General features: G+C 37.9%; 1 protein-coding gene across 1 annotated transcript in view; it reads left to right on the top strand.

Annotated features, from left to right (window-relative positions):
- The first annotated feature begins 4,430 nt into the window (after window positions 1-4,430).
- The window catches only part of SRP72 (signal recognition particle 72), a 35,331-nt gene continuing 19,080 nt past the window's right edge, over window positions 4,431-20,681 (top strand). Inside the window, exons 1-5 of the mRNA XM_074229368.1 lie at window positions 4,431-4,583; window positions 13,713-13,833; window positions 15,700-15,823; window positions 19,463-19,606; window positions 19,687-19,798. Of these exons, the coding sequence (XP_074085469.1) occupies window positions 4,472-4,583; window positions 13,713-13,833; window positions 15,700-15,823; window positions 19,463-19,606; window positions 19,687-19,798 (613 nt within the window). The 5' untranslated portion in view covers window positions 4,431-4,471. The remainder of the gene's footprint in view (window positions 4,584-13,712; window positions 13,834-15,699; window positions 15,824-19,462; window positions 19,607-19,686; window positions 19,799-20,681) is intronic.

Here is a 20,681-nt window from a genome sequence, read left to right as displayed (position 1 = left end):
AGGCCAGTACTCTATCCACTTTGACACCTAGCTGCTTTTCAAAAAAGGGGATTTTATATGAAGAAGTGAATATCTTAAATTGCTCCCCCATGAATATGTATGTATGTATGTATATATATATATATATGTATATATTATATATATTATGCTACAGATTACTTTCAAAACTGTCCTGCTCATCTGTACTTTCTTCAGTTTTTTCTCTGCATTAAAAAAAAGTTTCAATGGCTCTCATTTAAGGGAGAATCAGTATTGCTAAGTCCATTATCCCACCCCAAAACTCTTCAACCTGATTTAAAAAAAAAACACCTTTGTATCAAATAAGGAGAGTCAACAAAACAATTCTCACAATAGATATGTACAAAAGTGTATGTTTCTTGTGTCCATCAACTCTCTGTCAGGAAGTAGGTAACATGTTTGGATATGGGAAAGCTGGGGAATCATTTTGGCCAGAAGTTCCCATCCTCTTCATTCTCACTGCTCACACTCTAAATTAGACCTCAATTATCTCATATTTTTAAAAAATTTTATTTATTTATTTAAGGCAATGGGGTTAAGAGTGACGTGCCCAAGGTCACACAGCTAGGCAATTATTAAATGCCTGGGTTCAAATTTGAAGTCAAGTTCTCCTGATTCCAGGACTGGTGCTCTATCTACTACATCACCTAGCTGCCCTGATTATCTCATATTTTTACCCCAATGGCTTTCTAACTTTAATTTTTCCTGATCTTGTCCTCTAATATTATCATTTTAAGTAAACAAGTCTAGCTGAAAGCAGCAAGGTACCTACCCTGAGAATCACTAAGTTGTGAGATTCTAGCAGATAACCTAGACCCAATTTCCTGACTCCCTCATGGTGCCCCACTAAAATAACAAATTGTACCTTTACTTCACTGCACCATCTGGTCACACAATTCTTTTTCAGAAGCCAACCAGTAAAAAAGCAGCATCAACAGGATGCTGGGCCCAGACCCTGGTCCATAAATTACAGAAGGAAATTTTCCTAGAACAGTGCCTGTGAACTACCCTTTTTACTGTCCTTGGGTGAACTTATGAAGTCAAGCTAATTATAGTATCATTATCATACATTAATAACCTCTTAAGACAGCACTTCTATATGCATTCTGGGTAATTGCACGTTCAGTTTTACCAAGTCTATGTGACCTCCTCATAGCAAACCCCTTCCCCCAACCCTCCACCCTGCACTGAAAACAAAGCCCCACTGGTTTTTCTTGCTCTGGTTAGCCAGCTTCCTTCTTCAAATAAACCTAGCCTGAAGATTGTTTTGAGTAATCATCAACTTTGTCAATGTGACTAGGTGATCTCGGCATGGACCAAGTACACAGAGCTTGTAAGAACCCTGCCTCCTTTATGGAGTAGAGTCTTCTGAGGAGCATGAACCCCAAAGAAGTAAGTGCTTAGATTAGCTTAGTTTCACCTAATTCAGCACCCTGCCTCCCCTAGGGAACTAGGGTCTGATGGTTGTGTGATCAATAGTATATGTCACTGGTTGGTTTTAGAGACAGCTTAAGTCTTAATTCTTTAGAGAGAAGACCAAGAAATATTCTCAAACCTCAACATTAAGTTCCAGATAGATCACATCACCCCACTCCATCTTGACCACAATTCCTAGTCAGAGTTGGCTGTTGGGTACAATGGAGAATGGGTGTTTTAGGACAGGTGTCCTAAACTACAATTAGTTTTCTGGTCAAAAAGTTTTTATTTTTTTCTGAAAAATGCTATGATGTATTGTAAACACAATAGATTTGTAATCAGAAGACTTCTCCATCTGCTTGTTATTGCTTCACAAATTTCACCAAATAATCCATCAAGGTTTTGCCAGCTCTAAATGCATGGTATGATGCTTTGAATTACTCAGTGAAGCACGAAGCCTAGGGAAGAGGAAGAAGGTCATTTTACTAGCTACTGCTAAACAACATCAAAACAAAACTTACTGAATTGAGCTGAGATACTCCTACAGGTTCAGTCAGCACTTAGCACACACTCCTCAAAGCCAGAGAGAAAGCCTCTGACCTTGGGGAGAGAGCTGACCTTGGAGTCAGGAAGAACCAGTTTCAAGTCTTGCCCTTTACACAAATTCTGTTCTGCATCCTAGGCAACCCTTTAGGCTGTAAATTATAGAGCAGGTACAAATCTATATTGGGTAGTTGCCTGCACCAATGAAATCACAAGTTCGACTCAACAACAATGCACACTGCAAAGTAACTGACCCATTGGCTGCCTTTGGTTGCCCTTGATTTTACTTTTAATCTCATTTCACCTCTATAAAACTTCTATGTTTGGGGTTGGGGAATTTGGCTGGTCCCAGTGTGAGGCAGCAGAATGATCAGCCCACTGAAAGCAGACCCATGGAGAAGGTTCCAATTGTTCCAATATCTTTCAATTTCTTTTTCAATAGTTAAAAGAGGTTTTTATAACTTCTCAATCTTGCTCTCTGGATTTTTTTAAAAAATATTTTGATAGCTATTTCAATGCTGCAGATTTCCTTTGCAATCCTTCCTATTTTACTTCATGGATTTAAAAATATGATTCTGTGCAGGGTATTGAAACCCTAACCCAAAATGACTACTGGGAGTCCTCTCAAAGTGGCAGCAAAGAGTTAAAATTTAATTTGGTTCTTGCAAGAAGCAGGGCAGTTCCTAACTCTCTGAGACAGAGAGAGAAGGAAAAGCCGAATTACAGAAGCTGAATGAAGCAGGGTTAAAAAACCACAAAAACCACAACCCTCTTCCCCTCCTCTCTTCTGTTGATCCTTACAACTGGTCAAACTTGATGGTCCCAAGAGAAGGGGGGGGGGGTTTGCCTGTCTTTGTTTACACCTTATATAGTTAGAGTGACATGATTTTTCTAGCTGGAGATCTGGGTTCTCATGCTCATCTGATTCTTGAGAAATAGAAACTGAGGCCTATGGCTTAGACTAATTTAGCACTATGTTTCTGAAAAGTCAGCACTTTTGCCCCTCACAATTCTGAGGCTTCACCAGACTAAATTGTTTTAGGAGGAGTCTTAAGATCACATGGCAGAAGAAGATACCAGTCACTGAGATCCTTTGTCAGCTCAACTGCCTAGCATTCCAACATTACTCCAGAGTTAGAAAGCCAGACATACACTTGCCAAAAAAACTATTTTATGTAGAACTCACAGGGGGCAGGTGCTCACAAGACGTCTCCTTAAAGAACTTTAGAAATGATTGTCCAGCATGGGTGACACTGGCACAGCATGGCATACCCTCATCAGTGAGGGGGTTGCGCTCTATGGGGAGGGCAGAATGGAAGCAGCTCAAAGGAAGCTCAACACCCCTAAGTTCAGAGCACCCACCCCAGGTAGACTAACTATGCCTGACCTGGGTCAATCAGTCACTGTGATTTGTCTCAAGAGTGATGTCATTTGATCTTCTTTGATAATGGACAAAAAGCAACCAACCAGACTGATACTTTATTTTAATTTTTTTGAATCTTTTTGTTTTTTGTTTTTTAGGTCTTTGCAAGGCAAACGGGGTTAAGCGCCTTGCCCAAGGCCACACGGCTAGGTAATTATTAAGTGTCTGAGACCGGATTTGAACACAGGTACTCCTGACTCCAGTCAGTATCACTGCACCACCTAGCTGCCCCTGTTTTTTTGACTCTTTAAGATTTTGAGTTTTATAATTTTTCCCCTAATTTTACATCCCTCCCCCACCCACACCCACAGAAAGCAATCTGTCAGTCGTTACATTGTTTCCATGTTGTACGTTGATCCAAACTTTACTTTATTTCCATGTTGTACATTGATCCAAACTGTGTGTAATGAGAGAAATCATAGCCTTAAGAAATATAAAGGGGCGGCTAGGTGGCGTAGTGGATTAAGCACCGGCCCTGGAGTCAGGAGTACCTGGGTTCAAATCCGGTCTGAGACACTTAATAATTACCTAGCCGTGTGGCCTTGGGCAAACCACTTTACCCCGTTTGTCTTGTAAAAAAAACCTAAAAAAAAAAAAGAAATATAAAGTACAAGAGATAGCAAGATCACACAATAAGATAGCAGTTTTTTATTAGAGATTTTATTAATTTTGAGTTTTACAATTTTCCCCCTGCTCTTACTCCCCTCCCCCACCCCCACGGAAGTCAATGCCAGTCGTTACATTGTTTCCACGACAGACCCAGACACTTCGGAGTCGGCTCTCCCGGTTGGCGGCCTTGACCCCGGGCCGGGCGTGCCGAGCCGAGCCGGGCCTGGGAGGCCTGGGTGCGGGGCCCCGCGGCCTCCAGCCCCGCCCCGCAGGCGCCGCTCGGGGCCCAGGTCCGGAGGCGTTTCCTGGGAGTTTCCGGGGACCCGGGGAGAGGACGCGGAGCCCGGTTGCTATGAGCAACAGCCCAGCGTCGCTTCCTCTCCCCCCCTTTCCCCGCGGCTCCGTCGGAATCCGCTTCCGGGAGCAGAGGTCGTCCCCGCCCACCTCGGCGGCCTCTCCAAGATGGCGAGCGGCGGCGGCGGCGGGGGCGCGTCCGTGGCCGCCCTCTGGAGCGAGGTGAACCGGCACGGCCAGAACGGGGACTTCACGCGCGCCCTCAAGACGGTGGACAAGAGTGAGTGGCGCGCCCCCGGCCCCGGCCCCGGCCCCGGCCCGCGGGGCGAGGCGGCCCCTTTCCGGCGCGCCGGGCAGAGGGGCCAAGAGGGCAGGCGGGGACGGGGCCGGGGGCGCCCGGCCCGCCGCCCGGCCGCGGAGGAGGGGCCGCAGGCGGAGGCCCTCCCTCCGCGCAGCCTTGTCCCGGCCCGGCCGGCCGGGCTCCGGAGCCCCTTTGAGCCACGTGGACTTAGCCGCTCCCCGGCCCGTCTCCAGGAAGGGGGGAGGGGACGTTAAAGGGCCCGGTGCGGGAGCGCGTCCTCGCGGGGGGCCCGCGGGGGCGGCTGCGGGGGGCGGCCGGGCCGGCCCGCACACGGCGGCCGTTCCGCCGCCCCCCGGAGCCTGGCCCCGGCCGGCCGCCCCGGGGCTCTGCGCGCTGGCCCGACCCCGGAGGAGCCCGGAAGGCTAGGACTCAGGGGCCCTCCTTGTTTTTAATCCTCCCTAATCACCCTCGTTGGTTTTCAATTGGATTCCGCAGGAGCAAAGCTCTCTAATACTTAATTTTATTTATTCATTTATTTTTATTAAAGATATTATTTGAGTTTTGCAATTTTCCCCCATCTTACTTCCCTCCCCCCACCCCACTTCCTCACGGAAAGCAATCTGTCAGTCTTTACTTTGTTTCCATGTTGTACTTTGATCTAAATTGAGAGAGAAATCACATCCTTAAGGTAGCTACAAAAAGTCTAAAAGGTAACAAGATCCGACAATAAGACGTCTGGTTTTTTCCCTAAATTAAAAGGAATAGTCCTTGAACTTTGTTCAAACTCCACAGTTGTTTATCTGGATACAGATGACATTCTCCACCGCAGACAGCCCCAAATTGTCCCTAATTGTTGCACTGATGGAAAGAGCGAGTCCATCAAGGTTGATCATCACTCCCATGTTGCTGTCAGGGTGTACAGTGTTTTCTGGTTCTGCTCATCTCAGCATCAGTTCATGCAAATCCCTCCAGGCTTCCCTGAAATCCCGTCCTTCCTGGTTTCTAATAGAACAATAGTGTTCCATGCCATTCCCTAATTGAAGGGCATTCACTCAATTTCCAATTCTTTGCCACCACAAACAGGTCTGCTATAAATATTTTTGTACAAGTGGTGTTTTTTTTACCCTTTTCTATCATCCCAGTAGTGGTAATACTTGATATTTTTTGTAAGAAAGATTTTATTTAGTTTTAGTTTTACAAACTTGGTCCCCTCCCCCACCCCCAGAAGGCAGTCTGTTAGTCTTTACATTGTTTCCATGGTATAAATTAATCTAAATACTAGATATTTTTAATGTCTGTAGTAGTAAGTGTTAAAGGTACCCACTAAGTATTTTTTCAAACTATAAAGTACATTATGTTTTCTATATTATTTAGTATATATGATGTAAGTCTTTACATTGTTTCCATGGTATACATTGTTCTAAATACTTGATATTTTTAATATCTTAGTAATATCTATTAAGTATTTTACTTTATCAAGCTATGAACTATATTTATTACATTTTCTATATTATTTAGTATATATGTGATATATACTTATAGAATAAAATATAACTAAGCATATAATACTTAGGTAAAGCACTAATATACAGTTCCCTTTTTTTTTTAGGTTTTTGCAGGGCAAATGGGGTTAAGTGGCTTGCCCAAGGCCACACCACTAGCTATTTACTAAGTATCTGATGCCTATTTGAACTCAGGTAGTCTTGACTCTCCAGAGCCAGTGCTCTATCCACTTGCCACCTAGCCATCCCTACCATTCCTTTTTTTTTTTCAAGATTTTTCAAGGCAATGGGGTTAAGTTAGCCTGGCCAAGGCCACACAGCTGGGTAATTATTAAGTGTCTGAGGTCAGATTTGAACTCAGCTACTCCTGACTCCAAGGCCGGTGCTTTATCCACTACACCACCTAGCTGCCCCTAAATATAACTTACAGATGGTAGAGTTAGCATTAATGTCCTGTGTGAAGTATTCTTTCTGAGCCTCCCAGAAAATGCCGACTGTATATGGACATTGGGATGTGATGATAAATGGGAATGGGAGAGGTAGAAATATCAATAAGAGCAACATTAGTATTCCATAATATCTTTTCTATAAATTAGATGTCCTCAAATTCTTGTTCAAAACAGAACTAATCTTCCTCATGTTCCCCCAACTCTACCTTCTTTTGAATTTTCCTATTTTCCTTTATGGCCTCATCTTTCTTCTAGGTTTTCTTTCTCTTTTTTTATTTTAAGGCAGTGGGGTTAAGTGACTTGCCCAAGGTCACACAGTTAGGTAATTATTAAGTGTCTGAGGCCAGCTTTGAACTCAGTGTCTGAGACCAGATTTGAACCCAGGTACTCCTGACTCCAGGGCTGGTGCTTTATCCATTACGCCACCTAGCCACCCTGTTGGACTTTTTCCTGTCCTCGTTTGGGAGAGGAAGAAGCAGACAAATTTAAGAAAAGAGTTCTGGAGTTAAGGAGCAGGAAGGGACTAGTGAAATAAAGAGAATTCTAGGGCTGCAAACTAGGTAACTAGAAGAAAGGTAATGGGGCAGCTAGGTGGTACAGTGGATACAGCCTCATAAGTGTAACAGCTTCTGGACTCTGGACAAATCAGTTAAGCTCTGTCTGCCTCAGTTTCCTCAACTATAAAATGGGGATCATAAAAGCATCTCTTTTTCAGGATTGTTAAGATTAGGAAGGGTGGCTGGGTGGTGCCACTGTATCCACTGTACCACCTAGCTGCCCCATTACCTTTCTTCTAGTTACCTAGTTTGCAGCCCTAGAATTCTCTTTATTTCACTAGTCCCTTCCTGCTCCTTAACTCCAGAACTCATTTCTTAAATTTGTCTGCTTCTTCCTCTCCCAAACGAGGACAGGAAAAAGTCCAACAGGGTGGCTAGGTGGCGTAATGGATAAAGCACCAGCCCTGGAGTCAGGAGTACCTGGGTTCAAATCTGGTCTCAGACACTTAATAATCACCTAGCTGTGTGGCCTTGGGCAAGCCACTTAACCCGGTTTGCCTTGCAAAAACCTAAAAAAAAACCCCTAAAAAAAAAAGTCCAACAGACTGAAAAGTGACTGAACTCAGCCATACTACCTTACTTCAGACTCTTATCACCTCTCAAATGAACTATTATAATAACTTTCCATTTCATCTCCATGCAGATCTCACCTCTCAGTTCCATTCTGATTTGAGGCAGCTAGACTTTGACCTGAATAGTGAGTATACTGGACTTGGAGTCAGGAAGACTTAAATTCAAATCAACCCTTAACCATGTGACTCTGGACAAGTTACTTAATCTCTTTTCTCAACTAAAAAATGAAGATAACAACATATATGTACCTCTCAGAAATAATATTTATTGTCCAGTGTCTGGCACATAGACCTTATAAATTTTCATTTCCTCCCTCTTACCCATTTTTATCCTCCCCCTATCCACATAGCTGCCAAAATCATATCATATCTTTTGTTTTGTTTTGTTTTGTTTAGGTTTTTGCAAGGCAAACCGGGTTAAGTGGCTTGCCCAAGGCCACACAGCTAGGTGATTATTAAGTGTCTGAGACCTGATTTGAACCCAGGTACTCCTGACTCCAGGGCTGGTGCTTTATCTACTATGCCGCCTAGCTGCCCCCATGTCTTTTTTTTTAAGAGAGATGTGGGTTTGAACCCCATCTCTGATAGTTTTCTTTTTTCTTTTTATTTATTTTTTTGGTTTTTGCAAGGCAGTGGTGTTAAGTGACTTGCCCAAGGTCACATAGCTAGGTAATTATTTAAGTATCTGAGGTAAAATTTGAACTTAGGTCTTTCTGATTCCAGAGCCAGTGCTCTGTCCACTGTGCTACTAGTTGCCCCCAAATCATATCTTTTTAAAAATTTTAAATTATTTTTAATTTCCCCCCCAGCAATATGCAAAAACAAGTTTCAACATTTACATTCCAAAACCTGAATTCTAAATTCTTTTCCTCTCTCACCCCACTCCCTCATTGAGAAAGGAAGCCACTTGATGTGTGTTAAAAATGTGTAACCAGGAAAAACACCACAAGTCATGTTGTATAAGTGAACAACCCCCTTCCCACAAAAAAGAGAAACCTCAAGAAAAATAAAGTGGAAAAAAAAAGGATGCTTCAGTCTGTATTCAGACACCAACTCTTGTCCTTGAGAGCATCCTTTATTATCATAAAGGCCTTCAGTGTTCTCACAGCACTGCTGAGAAAAAGTAGGTCATTCACAGCTGATCATCTTGCAATATTGCTATTACTTTGTATAAAGTACATTTTCCATTACATATCTGCCCATGTAAGTTTTTTACTGAGAGCATCCTGTTTATCATTTCTCAATCACATACTACAATTTATTTAGCCATTTCTCAACTGTTGGGCATCCCCACAATCTCCAAGCTCCCTGCCAACCAGAAAAAGAGCTGCTATTAATATCCTTTTACATAGAGATTCTTTTCTTTCCATATTTCATCTCTTCCGGAATATGGGCTTAGCAGTGGCCCAAATTGTTCTACAAAATTGTTGAATCACCAAAATCTTACTTTTTTTACATTGAAATTTATACCATTTCCTTTAAGTCATGTCATTTGCTCATGGTAAAGCATAAAAATATGTGCACACTAAAGGCTGCAGAATCCAAGCTATAACTAGTAACTAGGATGGAAATCTTTCTATACAATGAAGTCTGCAATGGAGCCATAACATAAATTGAAGAATTGGCCATCACCTAAGAAATTCCAGAAGCAAAATATTAGTACCAGATTTTTCTTAAGCAATAATACAGCTTTTTACAAACTTATGTATGTGGAGACCCAAGAATCTTTGGGTCTTTTTTTTCAATCTTTTTTATTTTTTTCTAATGTTTCTTGTTGTTTTATGGAGTCTTTGATTTCTCTTTGGTCTATTCTAATCTGGGCATCTGATTTTTTTTTTTAAAGAAAGATTTTATTTATTTTGAGTTTTACAATTTTTCCCCCATTCTTGCTTCCTTTCCCCCACCCCCCACAGAAGGCATTCTGTTACTGTTTACTTTGGTTCCATGTTACACACTGATCTCAGTTGAATGTGATGACAGAGAAATCATATCCTTAAGGAAGAAATATAAAGTATGAGATAGTAAAATTACATTGTAATATAATGTTTTTTTTTTTTTTCTAATTTGATGGTAATAGTCTTTGGTCTTTGTTCAAAGTCCATAATTCTTTTTCTGGATATAGATGGTATTCTCCATTGCAGACAGTTCAAAATTGTCCCTGATTGTTGCACTGAAGGGATGAGCAAGTCCATCAGGGTTTATCATCACCCCCATGTTGCTCTTAGGGTGTGCAATGTTTTTCTGGTTCTGCTCATCTCACTTAGCATCAGTTCATGCAAATCCCTCCAGGCTTCCCTGAATTTCTATCCCTCCTGGTTTCTAATAGAACAATAGTGTTCCATGACATACATATACCACAGTTTGCTAAGCCATTCTCCACTTGAAGGACATTTACTTAATTTCCAATTCTTTGCCACCACAAACAGGGCTGCTATAAATATTTTTGTATAAGTGATGTTTTTTACCCTTTTTTTTATCATCTCTTCAGGGTATAGGCCCAGTAGTGGTATTGCTGGGTCAAAGGGTATGCACATTTTTGTTGCCCTTTGGGCATAATCCCAAATTGCTCTCCAGAAAGGTTGGATGAGTTCACAGCTCCACCAACAATGTATTAGTGTCTCAGATTTCCTGCATCCTTTCCAACATTGATCATTGTTCTTTCAAGTCATTTGTCAATCTGAGAGGTGTGAGGTGGTACCACAGAGATGCTTTAATTTGCATTTCTCTAATAAGTAATGATTTGGAGCAATTTTTCGTATGACTATGGATTGTTGTCATTTCCTCATCTGTAAATTGCCTTTGTAGATCCTTTGACTATTTGTCAATTGGGGAATGGCTTATTTTTTTGAAAGTTTTGACTCAGTTCTCTGTATATTTTAGAAATGAGTCCTTTGTCAGAAATACTAGTTGTAAAGATTGTTTCCCAATTCACTACATTTCTTTTGATCTTGGTTGCAGTGGTTTTGTCTGTATAAAAGCTTTTTAATTTAATGTAGTCAAAATCATCTAGTTTGTTTTGAATGATGTTCTCTATCTCTTCCTTGGTCATAAACTGTTTCCCTTTCCATAGATCTGACAGGTAAACTACTCCTTGATCTTCTAGTTTGCTTATAATATTGTTTTTTTTATGTCTAAATCCTGTATCCATTTGGATCTTATCTTGGTATAGGGTGTGAGGTGTTGGTCTAATCTTAAGTTTCTTCCATACTAACTTCCAATTTTCCCAACAGTTTTTATTGAAGAGAGTTTTTATCCCAATAGCTGGACTCTGGGTTTATCAAACAGCAGATTACTATAATCGTTTCTTGCTATTGCACCTAGTCTATTCCACTGGTCCACCACTCTATTTCTGAGCCAATACCAGACAGTTTTGAGGACCAATGCTTTATAATATAATTTTAGATCTGGTAAGGCTAAGCTACCTTCTTTTGCACTTTTTTTCATTGAATCTCTGGAAATTCTTGACTTTTTAGTTCTCCATATAAATTTAATTACAACTTTTTCTAACTCATTGGAATTTTGATTGGTAGAGTGCTAAACAAGTAGTTTAGTTTTGGTAGAATTGTTATTTTTATTACATTAGCTTGACCTATCCACGAACAGTTGATGTTTGCCCAGGTATTTAAATCTGATTTTATTTGCATGAGAAGAGTTTTGTAATTGTTTTAAAAAAGTTCTTGAGTCTGCCTTGGCAGGTAGATTCTTTGGGTCCTTTGTAACCAAACATTTAAGAAGAGATATAATAGGGAATGGGTTGGGGCACTAATGAACAAGACTATGCTTTGTCAGATGGACAGAAGAGCACTCTGAGAGAAATTCCCAAATCAAAGTTTTAGATACAGACACATTTTATTATTCACATTACACATTTGTTATCAAAACAACCACAATATTGTTTTGTACTCTGCATCACCGAAGGGATTACTCAGACTGATATGATCTTGGATCTTATTGTAACAAAACTGGCAACATGCTCACTCAATACACTGAATTTCTTTTAAGACAGGAGGATAGGAATTATAGATAAAAAGAAAAATATCCTATCTTTGTCTATTTTTCTTTTGAAAAGCACACTGAAATTATTTACATTAGTTTAGCTATAATGGAAGAGGTGGCAATCAAAGACAAAGTCTATCATTTGCCCTGACATTTTTTGTAATATCAACAAATGACTTCTGGGCAGATAGGAGATTACTTCATTAGAATTATAGGGATTTTCAAACTGAAGAGAGGTCGTGGGGTAGTTTAACTTAATAGGAATAAAAACTTTGAAAAACATGATCAGTATCATAAAGACTGGCACATATGTGTATAAATTATATGTATACATCAAAATGGTATTCTTAAAGTGCTAGTGACAGTGGCAGGCCCTGCTTGGTCAGAGTGATTTCCTGTGACCTTTAGGAACAAACAGAGATGCCTCTCTGGTATTCAAAGACCTTTCCTCTTAGTTTCAAAGAACCCCTTCATGTAGTTTTTCCATCCTGTCAACTGACCATCTGGCTTTTCTTCAGCATGTTCTTCAATATTTTGTTTGTCCCCCAACCTTAGAATTCCACCTTTTAAAATCTACTTGTGAGACTTTTCCTAGTAACAGTGTTAAATTACTTATTATTTTTCATGTGTGTACTCAGGAGTACTTTATATTCCATTTAGTATATAATGTCTGGGGTGGCTAGATGGCAAAGTGAATAGAGTACTGGCCTTGGAGTCAGGAGTACCTGAGTTTAAATCTGGCCTCAGATACTTAATATAATTACCTAGCTGTGTGGCCTTGGCAAGCCACTTAACCCATTTACCTTGTAAAAAACAAACAAACTTTAAAAAAAAAAAAGAATGTAATCTCCACTAGGGCAGACTGTTTTGTTTTTGTCTTTGTATCTTCTTGGCCTGTATTTTATAATATATACACTGATCTATAATTTTATAAATTATATATAAATTATAACTTGTAAAGTCTGTTAATTGTTTAGCATAGTAATTTTGTCTAATAAGCTTTTATTTTATGTTTAGGTGAAAATTAATGATTTTATAAACCTACACAAAATAATTATTTCAAACAATAAGAAAAGTAGTCATTAATTTTCATTGTTAGTGTCACCAATTTGTTTTAAATTAATGTGAATTTGATTTTTTGCATAAGCATGAAAGTAACTGTCAAAGCAAGGGAAAAATGAATGCAATGTTTATTGTTGCAGTTTTGATACTTTTTTGTTTTTTACACAATGACTTTTTGATATCCCAATGACTTTGGCACCTGCAATCTTTCCATATAAACCAGTTAACTAAAACTAACCTAAGTGTGTTTGCAATGCTTTGGACCCATAGTTCACCATTGTTCATCCAAGAGGAGGAAACAGTTTTATCATTGTCCCTCTGAAATCAAAATTGGTCATTCATTTAATGTTTTATAAAAGTTTTTTTTTTAAACCTGTTTGTATCACAGGAATTTATCCATCCAACTTCAATATGGTGGTCCTTAGATTGAAGTATTAAAACCCCAAGGGTCTCTATCTTGCAAGTCTCCATTATTCTCTTAACTGCTATTTAGTGATAGTGATGTTATACTTTTGTTATGTGTATCTACTCATTTGGGCCTTTTTTTAGATTTATTTTTTTTTCAGAATGAATGTAAGAATGAAAGTAAGGTTCTGAATGGCTTTTTGGTAAATTACTAGGAAGATGAATTATAAATTCTGGGGTTGGAGTAGGGGGAAGGTTGTTTGTTGTGGTTTTTTTTTGGATATAAACGGATAATTGGTATAAGTGTACCCAACAAGGCATGGGTTGAGTTTCAAGACGAAAAGATTTGAGAACTATAGAATAGTTTAATAAATTTTTGTCTTGGACCTATGAAACATATCGAATTTTGATGTCTTGAGGAAAACCTGGTATATAAATTTGTATTATTCTTTACAAGAAAAGTAACCTTTCACTGACTATTGAATTATTTCTAACTTAAGGGACCTGTATATTAGAAAAGAAAAAGTACAAAAGATTTGGAGCTTAAAATATTATCTTTATTTAGTATTACAGATCAACAAAGATGATATAACTGCTCTGCATTGTAAAGTGGTGTGCCTTATCCAAAATGGTAATTTCAAGGAAGCCTTGAGTGTCATCAATTCTCACACCAAAGTGTTGACTGGGTAAGTAATTAAGCCTTAGTGATATTGGAAATTCTGAGTAAACCATCTATTTCAAATAGAAGTACTTTTGTGGATTGCTTTCCAGTTTCATTTCTTTTGGTAGCATACTTTATTTCTTTTCCAGTGATGATGCTTCTGAAAGTGGAGAGGGCAAATTAATTTGGCCTCTTCTATCTCCTATACTCTAAACTCTTTGCTTATCTTTAAATACTGTGAAGCAGCTAGAGGGGAGTTTTTTAATTTCCTTTAATATGGCTTTTTAATATGGTGGGTTGATGTGAAATATATAAAGAATGATGAAAGTCTTGAAAGGACGTTTGATGTTAAGGAAATTTGGGGTTAGCCATCCTCTAGAAGTAAAGATATTTTATGATCTGTAATTTCATGGCACTGTAAACTCATGATGGGTGGTGTGTGTATGTGTGAAAAGATTCCCTTGATTAATACAGAATGGCAGCTCTTCTGTGGATTAGCAAATTAGAGGATTCCCTGGGTTGCTCAGTCACACAGCTAATGTGTTTTAGAGGTGCCTTTCCTAGTTCCCAGAAGCTCTATAGGCACTAGACTGTACCTTTTTTTAAATTGAATTTTTAAAATTTTATTTTTCCAGTTGCATGCAGTGGTAGTTTTTCAACATTCATCCATTTACAAATTTATGAGTTTTACATTTTTCTACCATCCTTCTTTCCCTTCCCCTCCCCATGGTGGTGAGCTGTCTGGTAAAAGTTGTACATATATTTGTGTTAAATATGTTTACATATTACAGGGTGGGCTAGGTGACACAGTGGATAGAGCACTGGCCTTGGAGTCAGGAGTACCTGAGTCCAGCCTGAGACACTTAATAATTAACTGTGTGGCCTTGGGCAAGCCACTTAACCCCATTGCCTTGCAAAAACCTTAAAAAAAAAAAAAGAAAAATAAAGAAAAATATATTTACATATTAGACAAATTGTAAAAGAGAAATTAGAACTAAGGGGAAAGGAAAAAAACATGAGAAAGGAGGGAAAAATGTGAAAGAAACTTTAAAAAAGTAAACCTAGTATGCATTCAGACTCTAGTTTTTTTTACTGTGGCTGTGAATGGGGTTGTCCCTAGTAGGTCTCTCAGGGATCTGAGATCTGAGATATCTTGATTTCTAAACTGCTGAAAAAGTTGTTTATCTTACAATGTTGTTATTAATGTATATAATGTTCTCCTGGTTCTGTTCACTTCACTCATAGCCTATGCTAAAGAGAAGTGCAAGGAATAAGGTAAATTATGGAGAAAAATATGCCAACATTTAGGTATTAGCTTAGACAAAGTATATATTGAGATCTCCCACATTGAATGATGATAATTACTGCCTTCAGCACCATGCCAAACTGTTCAGGTGATTTCCATGATCTCTCTGAACCATGGTTTTCTTTCTTTTTTTAATCTTAATAGTGTTTCTTTTTCAATTACATGTAAAGATAGTTTTCAACATTGTTTTTTTTAAATTTTGAGTTCCAAATTTTTCTCCTTCCTTGCTCTACCCTGCCCCCTAAGACAAGCAGTCTGGTTATAGGTTATACATGTACAATCATGTTAAACATATTCTATATTAGTTATGTCAAAGAAGAATCAGAACAAAAGAGAAAAATTCATGATAAAGAAAGAACAAAAAACAAAGTTAAAAAATTTCAAATAGTAAGTTTTGATCACATTCAGATTGTGTTTGGAGCAAGAAAAATTTGGTATCCTGCTGAATGATCATATCTTTTATGAAAATTAAGCAAGGGTAACATTTTAATAAAAACTTATGCGGATAGGCACAGGAGTGTTTTAAGAGGTTAGATGTCATTTTGCTGCTTCCCCTAATCATATGCTGATTTGTTGCTCTTGCAGTGATTCTGTTTCCTTTGAGAAGGCATATTGTGAGTACAGGCTGAATCGTATTGAAAATGCCTTGAAAACAATAGAAAGTGCCAGCCATCAGACGGACAAACTAAAGGAACTTTATGGACAAGTGGTAATTATTTCTTTAAACTATCTGTTGATGATCCTTGAGAATGATCCAGCTTCTTTCTTTAGAATTTCCAGGAATGGGAATTCTAGCCTAAGGAACAAACTGCTAAGTCTACTCTTTGTAATTTGATTAAATTTATTCATTTTCAGCTAGGACAGATGTGACAGACTTAGTTCAGATCTCAGAAACAGTTCAATATCGTATTGTTATGTATATTGTATGCTCCTGGGTTCACAGATCTCCTAAAGAAAATGAATGATGGAAAAAGGAAAAGCTTAGTGGAGAATGGAAGAGAGAGTGTAGAATTGAATTTTTTACTTTTGGGGAAGAAAGGAGGAAGACTGAAAGATGTGATATGATTAAAATTTTTTAAATCACAATAAAGTTTGAAAAAAGAACACTTTTGATGACTGCAACAAATCCCTGCTACTTATTTAGACATCATATTCCACCTTTTTTTTTTTTAGGTTTTTTTTGGCAAGGCAAATGGGGTTAAGTGGCTTTCCCAAGGCCACACAACTAGGTAATTATTAAGTGTCTGAGACTGGATTTGAACCCAGGTACTCCTGACTTCAGGGCCGCTGCTGTATCTGCTGAGCCACCTAGCTGCCCCTTCCACCTATTTTCAAATGGATTACAAGTGACTTACAAAATTATGTCTAATATAAAACGTAATCTTAAAAGTCATACATTTAGGGCAGACAGATGTTGTTAACTACATTATATTGAAGGTTGGAAATAAAGAATTTGTTGCACTCAAGAGGTATCTAGGCTAAAAATAGGAATAACATCTGCAAAGATTTAGATAAATTCATGGATAATGCTCCAGTGATGTGGAGACTTTTTTTGATCTTCACATTTGAAAATACTCTCTGTCCTCAAATTAGAACACTCTTACCAAAATCTTGGTTTGCCCATACCTTATTCTTTGTGTCATATCTACCTTAAGCAGAAAATACTAACTCCCATTAAATTGCAAAGTCTTGGGGGACACGCACTGTATTTCTTAGTGTTCCTGACATCTGTCAAAATGTTTTTCATGTAGAAGGTGCATAACAAATGTTTTCAGGATTAAATTATGACTTGTATAATTTTCATCTTTTGAAGTTAACATTGGGAAGGGCAAAGATTGCTCTTCCAGTAACTAACATGCTTAATGTTTAGAATACTGGATTTAATGTATCATGGGGTAAGACAGTTTTTAGGTTTTTTTGGTAAAGAATTCTGGTGGAAGTTACACATGATGTTCACATGTACTGGGAAATTTGTTTTTCACAGAAAATTGGAAGCTAGAACAGAAAGCAAAATGGAAAGATTTAAAAAAAAGGAAGGAAACCAGGGTAAATAAGTGTCATAAGAAAGGAATATTGGTATTTTTTGTTCTTATACTGTTATACTGTTGCAGTTTTTCATGGCTTAGCAGTCCTTTTTTTATGGAAGTCTTATTGAAATTGGATTTGTTTAATGGAGTATTAAATTAAGATTTTTTTTCCTTGATCTTTTTTATAAACTTTTCCTCTGACTTTAGAAAGGAAGATAATGAAAGTAATTTGCCTTTTGGTTAAGTGATTTACTTAGATGGCATATCATACCTTTATTAGCTTATGAATTTACAATATTGAAAAGATGTAAGGATTTAATTGAAAATGGCTTTGTAAAAGTATTGATGCCATGCAGAAATTACCAGAAAAAGAAAATATCCAACGAAAAGAGTAAATGTTGATGATTTTTAATGATTGGAATTTTTTTTTTAAAGATTTTATTTATTTTGAGTTTTACAATTTTTCCCCTAATCTTACTTCCCTCCCCCCCACAGAAGGCAATTTGTCAGTCTTTACATTGTTTCCATAGTATACATTGATCCAAATTGAATGTGATGATAGAGAAATCATATCCTTAAGGAAGAAACACAAAGTATAAGAGATAGCAAGATCAGACAATACGATATCAGTTTTTTTTCCTAAATTAAAGGTAATAGTCTTTGGTCTTTGTTCAGACTCCACAGTTCTTTCAGTGATTGGAATTTTATTTAGAACTTTAAGAAGGTATGTGCTTCAAATAAAATTACTGTAAGATCAAAAGAGTGTAATAAATGGGAAACAATTTTTATAACTAATATTTCTGACAAAGAACTCTTCTAAAATATTAGAGAACGGAGTCAAATTTATTCATTCATTCATTTGTTTATTTGTTTACTAATTAATCAATCAATTAATTAATTATTTTTTGGGTTTTCTAAGGTAGTGGGGTTAAGTGGCTTGCCCAAGGCCACACGGCTAGGTAATTATTAAGTGTCTGAGGCTGGATTTGAACTCAAGTACTCCTGACTCCAAGGCCAGTACTCTATCCACTGCGCCACCTAGCTACCCCTGAGTCAAATTTATTAAAAAACAAGTTATTCCTCAATTGACAAGTGGTCACAGGACATGCATAGACAATTCTTGGATGAGTCATATGTAGTCATATGTAAAATTGCTCTAAATCATTATTAATTACACTTGATCTTAGCCAGAAGGCCAAGAAGAGCATTATTGATTACAAAAATGGAAATTAAAGCATCTCTTACATCTTTTAAATTGGCCAATATGACCAGAAAGGATAGCCCACAGTATTGTGGAGGGGACTTGGGAAATCTGGAACATTAATGCATTGTTGGTGGACTCTGGAGAGCAATTTGGAATTATGCTCAAAGATCATGAAAAAAGGTACATACCTTTTGAGCAAATATCTCTAACTGGGTCTGTATCCTGAAGAGATCATGAAAAAAGATACAAACCCTTTGATCCAGCAGTATTTCTACTGCGTCTGTATCCTGAAGAGATCATGAAAAAGGGGTAAAGATCCCATATGTACAAAAATATTTATAATGGCTCTGTTTGTAGTGGCAAAGAACTGGAAACTGAAGGGATGCCCATCAGTTGGGGATTGACTGAACAAACTGTGGTCTATGTATGTGATGGAACACTATTGTTCTATAAGAAATCATGAGAGATGGGATTTCAGAAAAGCCTGGAAAGACTTGCATGAATTGATGCTTAGTGAGATGAGCAGAACCAGAAGATTATATACCTTAACAACAACATGGGGTGATGATCACCCTGATGGACTTGCTCCATCATTGCAATGATCAGGATAATTTTAAGGGATCCATGATAGAGAATGACCTTTGTAGCCGAGAAAGAACTTTGAAGTTTGAATGAAGACGAAAGATTTATTATCTTTAATTTTTAAAAGTTATCATATATATATATTTGTGAAATTTTGCTATCTCTAATGTTTTTTCTTCTTTTTGGTTCTATTTTTTCTCTCACATTCAAATTTGTTCTATGCATGCCATGGAAACATATAAAGACTATATCAGATTGCTTTCTGTTGGGGTGAGAAGGAAGGAAAGGGAGGAGAGGAAGGGAAAAAAATTGTAAAATTCAAAACCTTGCATAAAAAAGATTGGTAGGAAAAACTGTCACATGCATCTTCCCATGTAATATTTAACTTGATATTAATAATTACTGGTTCAGATTTGTAATAAATTATCTTTGTTATAGCTTCCAAAAAAAAAAGAAGGTATGTACTTATAAGTACCGCCAATGTGTGTGTTTGATTAGCAATATTTTTTTTTTTGTTTATTGTCTTTCCCTTCAGTTGTACAGGTTGGAGCGTTATGATGACTGCTTGGCTGTATATCGAGATCTCATCCGAAATTCTCAAGATGATTATGAAGAAGAAAGGAAAACAAACCTTTCAGCAGTGGTTGCTGCCCAAAGCAATTGGGAAAGAGTAATACCAGTGAGTATTTTTATAAACCTATTCAGCTACTAAATCATGTTTCATTCTAGTAATTGACTTGGTAATTTGCTCCATACCAGGAAAACTTAGGCCTTCAGGAAGGCACTTATGAATTGTGCTACAATACTGCATGTGCCCTGATTGGACAAGGCCAGTTGAATGAGGCACTGAAAATCCTACAAAGAGCAGAAGGTAAAAACATTCCTAGCATTTTAAATTTAACAGTTGAACAATTATGCTAGATTTGATTTTTGTGCATTTCTACCAGGGATTTAATGTTGGAGAATTAGAATGAGAATTTCCAATTCTGTGTGTGGTCAGATATTAAGTGCCTAAAGGAGAGACTCCCTCTCTCTTTACAGTAATATGTACCTGTAGACACCTTTTTAAGATAAAATGTATTTAGACTATAGAAGAGAGGACCTAGGAAGAACATGATAATTATCTTCAAACATTGGAAGGATTGGCATGTAGAAAGGGCATTGCATTTATTCTCAAAGCTCCAGAGGAGGGGGTGGCATACAGAAGATATGCCACCCTCCTCTGGAGCTTTGAGAATATCTATCTATCTATCTATCTATCTATCTATCTATCTATCTATCTATCTGAGAATCGAATGATCTGCTACTTGTACTGTAGACATTAAGTAAAACATAGATGACCACTTATTGAGGATGTTGTTGGGTGGACTTTTATATACATAACTGGATTACATAATCTTTAAGGTTACTTCTGGAATGTGGCATAGTGAATAAAGTGCTGACTTTGGAGAGAGGAGAGTCTTTGTTCGAATCCTGTTTCTGATATAGTATTTACTCTGTGACCATGGGAAAATCACATAATCTCTCAGTGTCCTAGGCAGATCTTTAAGAATATAAGTTGCAGATACTGACTTGAATTAGAAGCAGGAGTTTCGAGGTCAGTTAAATCACAAATCCGGACACCATCCCCACTTGACCCCCCAAAAAACATTTTTTTAGAAGACTTCATTTTTTTTTTTGGACATATTCTAGGACTTGTTTGCTATTGAGAGGTAATCAGATATCATAAATAACAGCATACCATGTTATGGGAA

This window comes from Macrotis lagotis, chromosome 3 (assembly GCF_037893015.1).
Source record: "Macrotis lagotis isolate mMagLag1 chromosome 3, bilby.v1.9.chrom.fasta, whole genome shotgun sequence".
NCBI classification, from domain to species: Eukaryota; Metazoa; Chordata; class Mammalia; order Peramelemorphia; family Peramelidae; genus Macrotis; species Macrotis lagotis.
The sequence above is the reverse complement of the archived record's forward strand: the minus strand, read 5'-3'. Positions and strand labels throughout refer to the sequence as shown.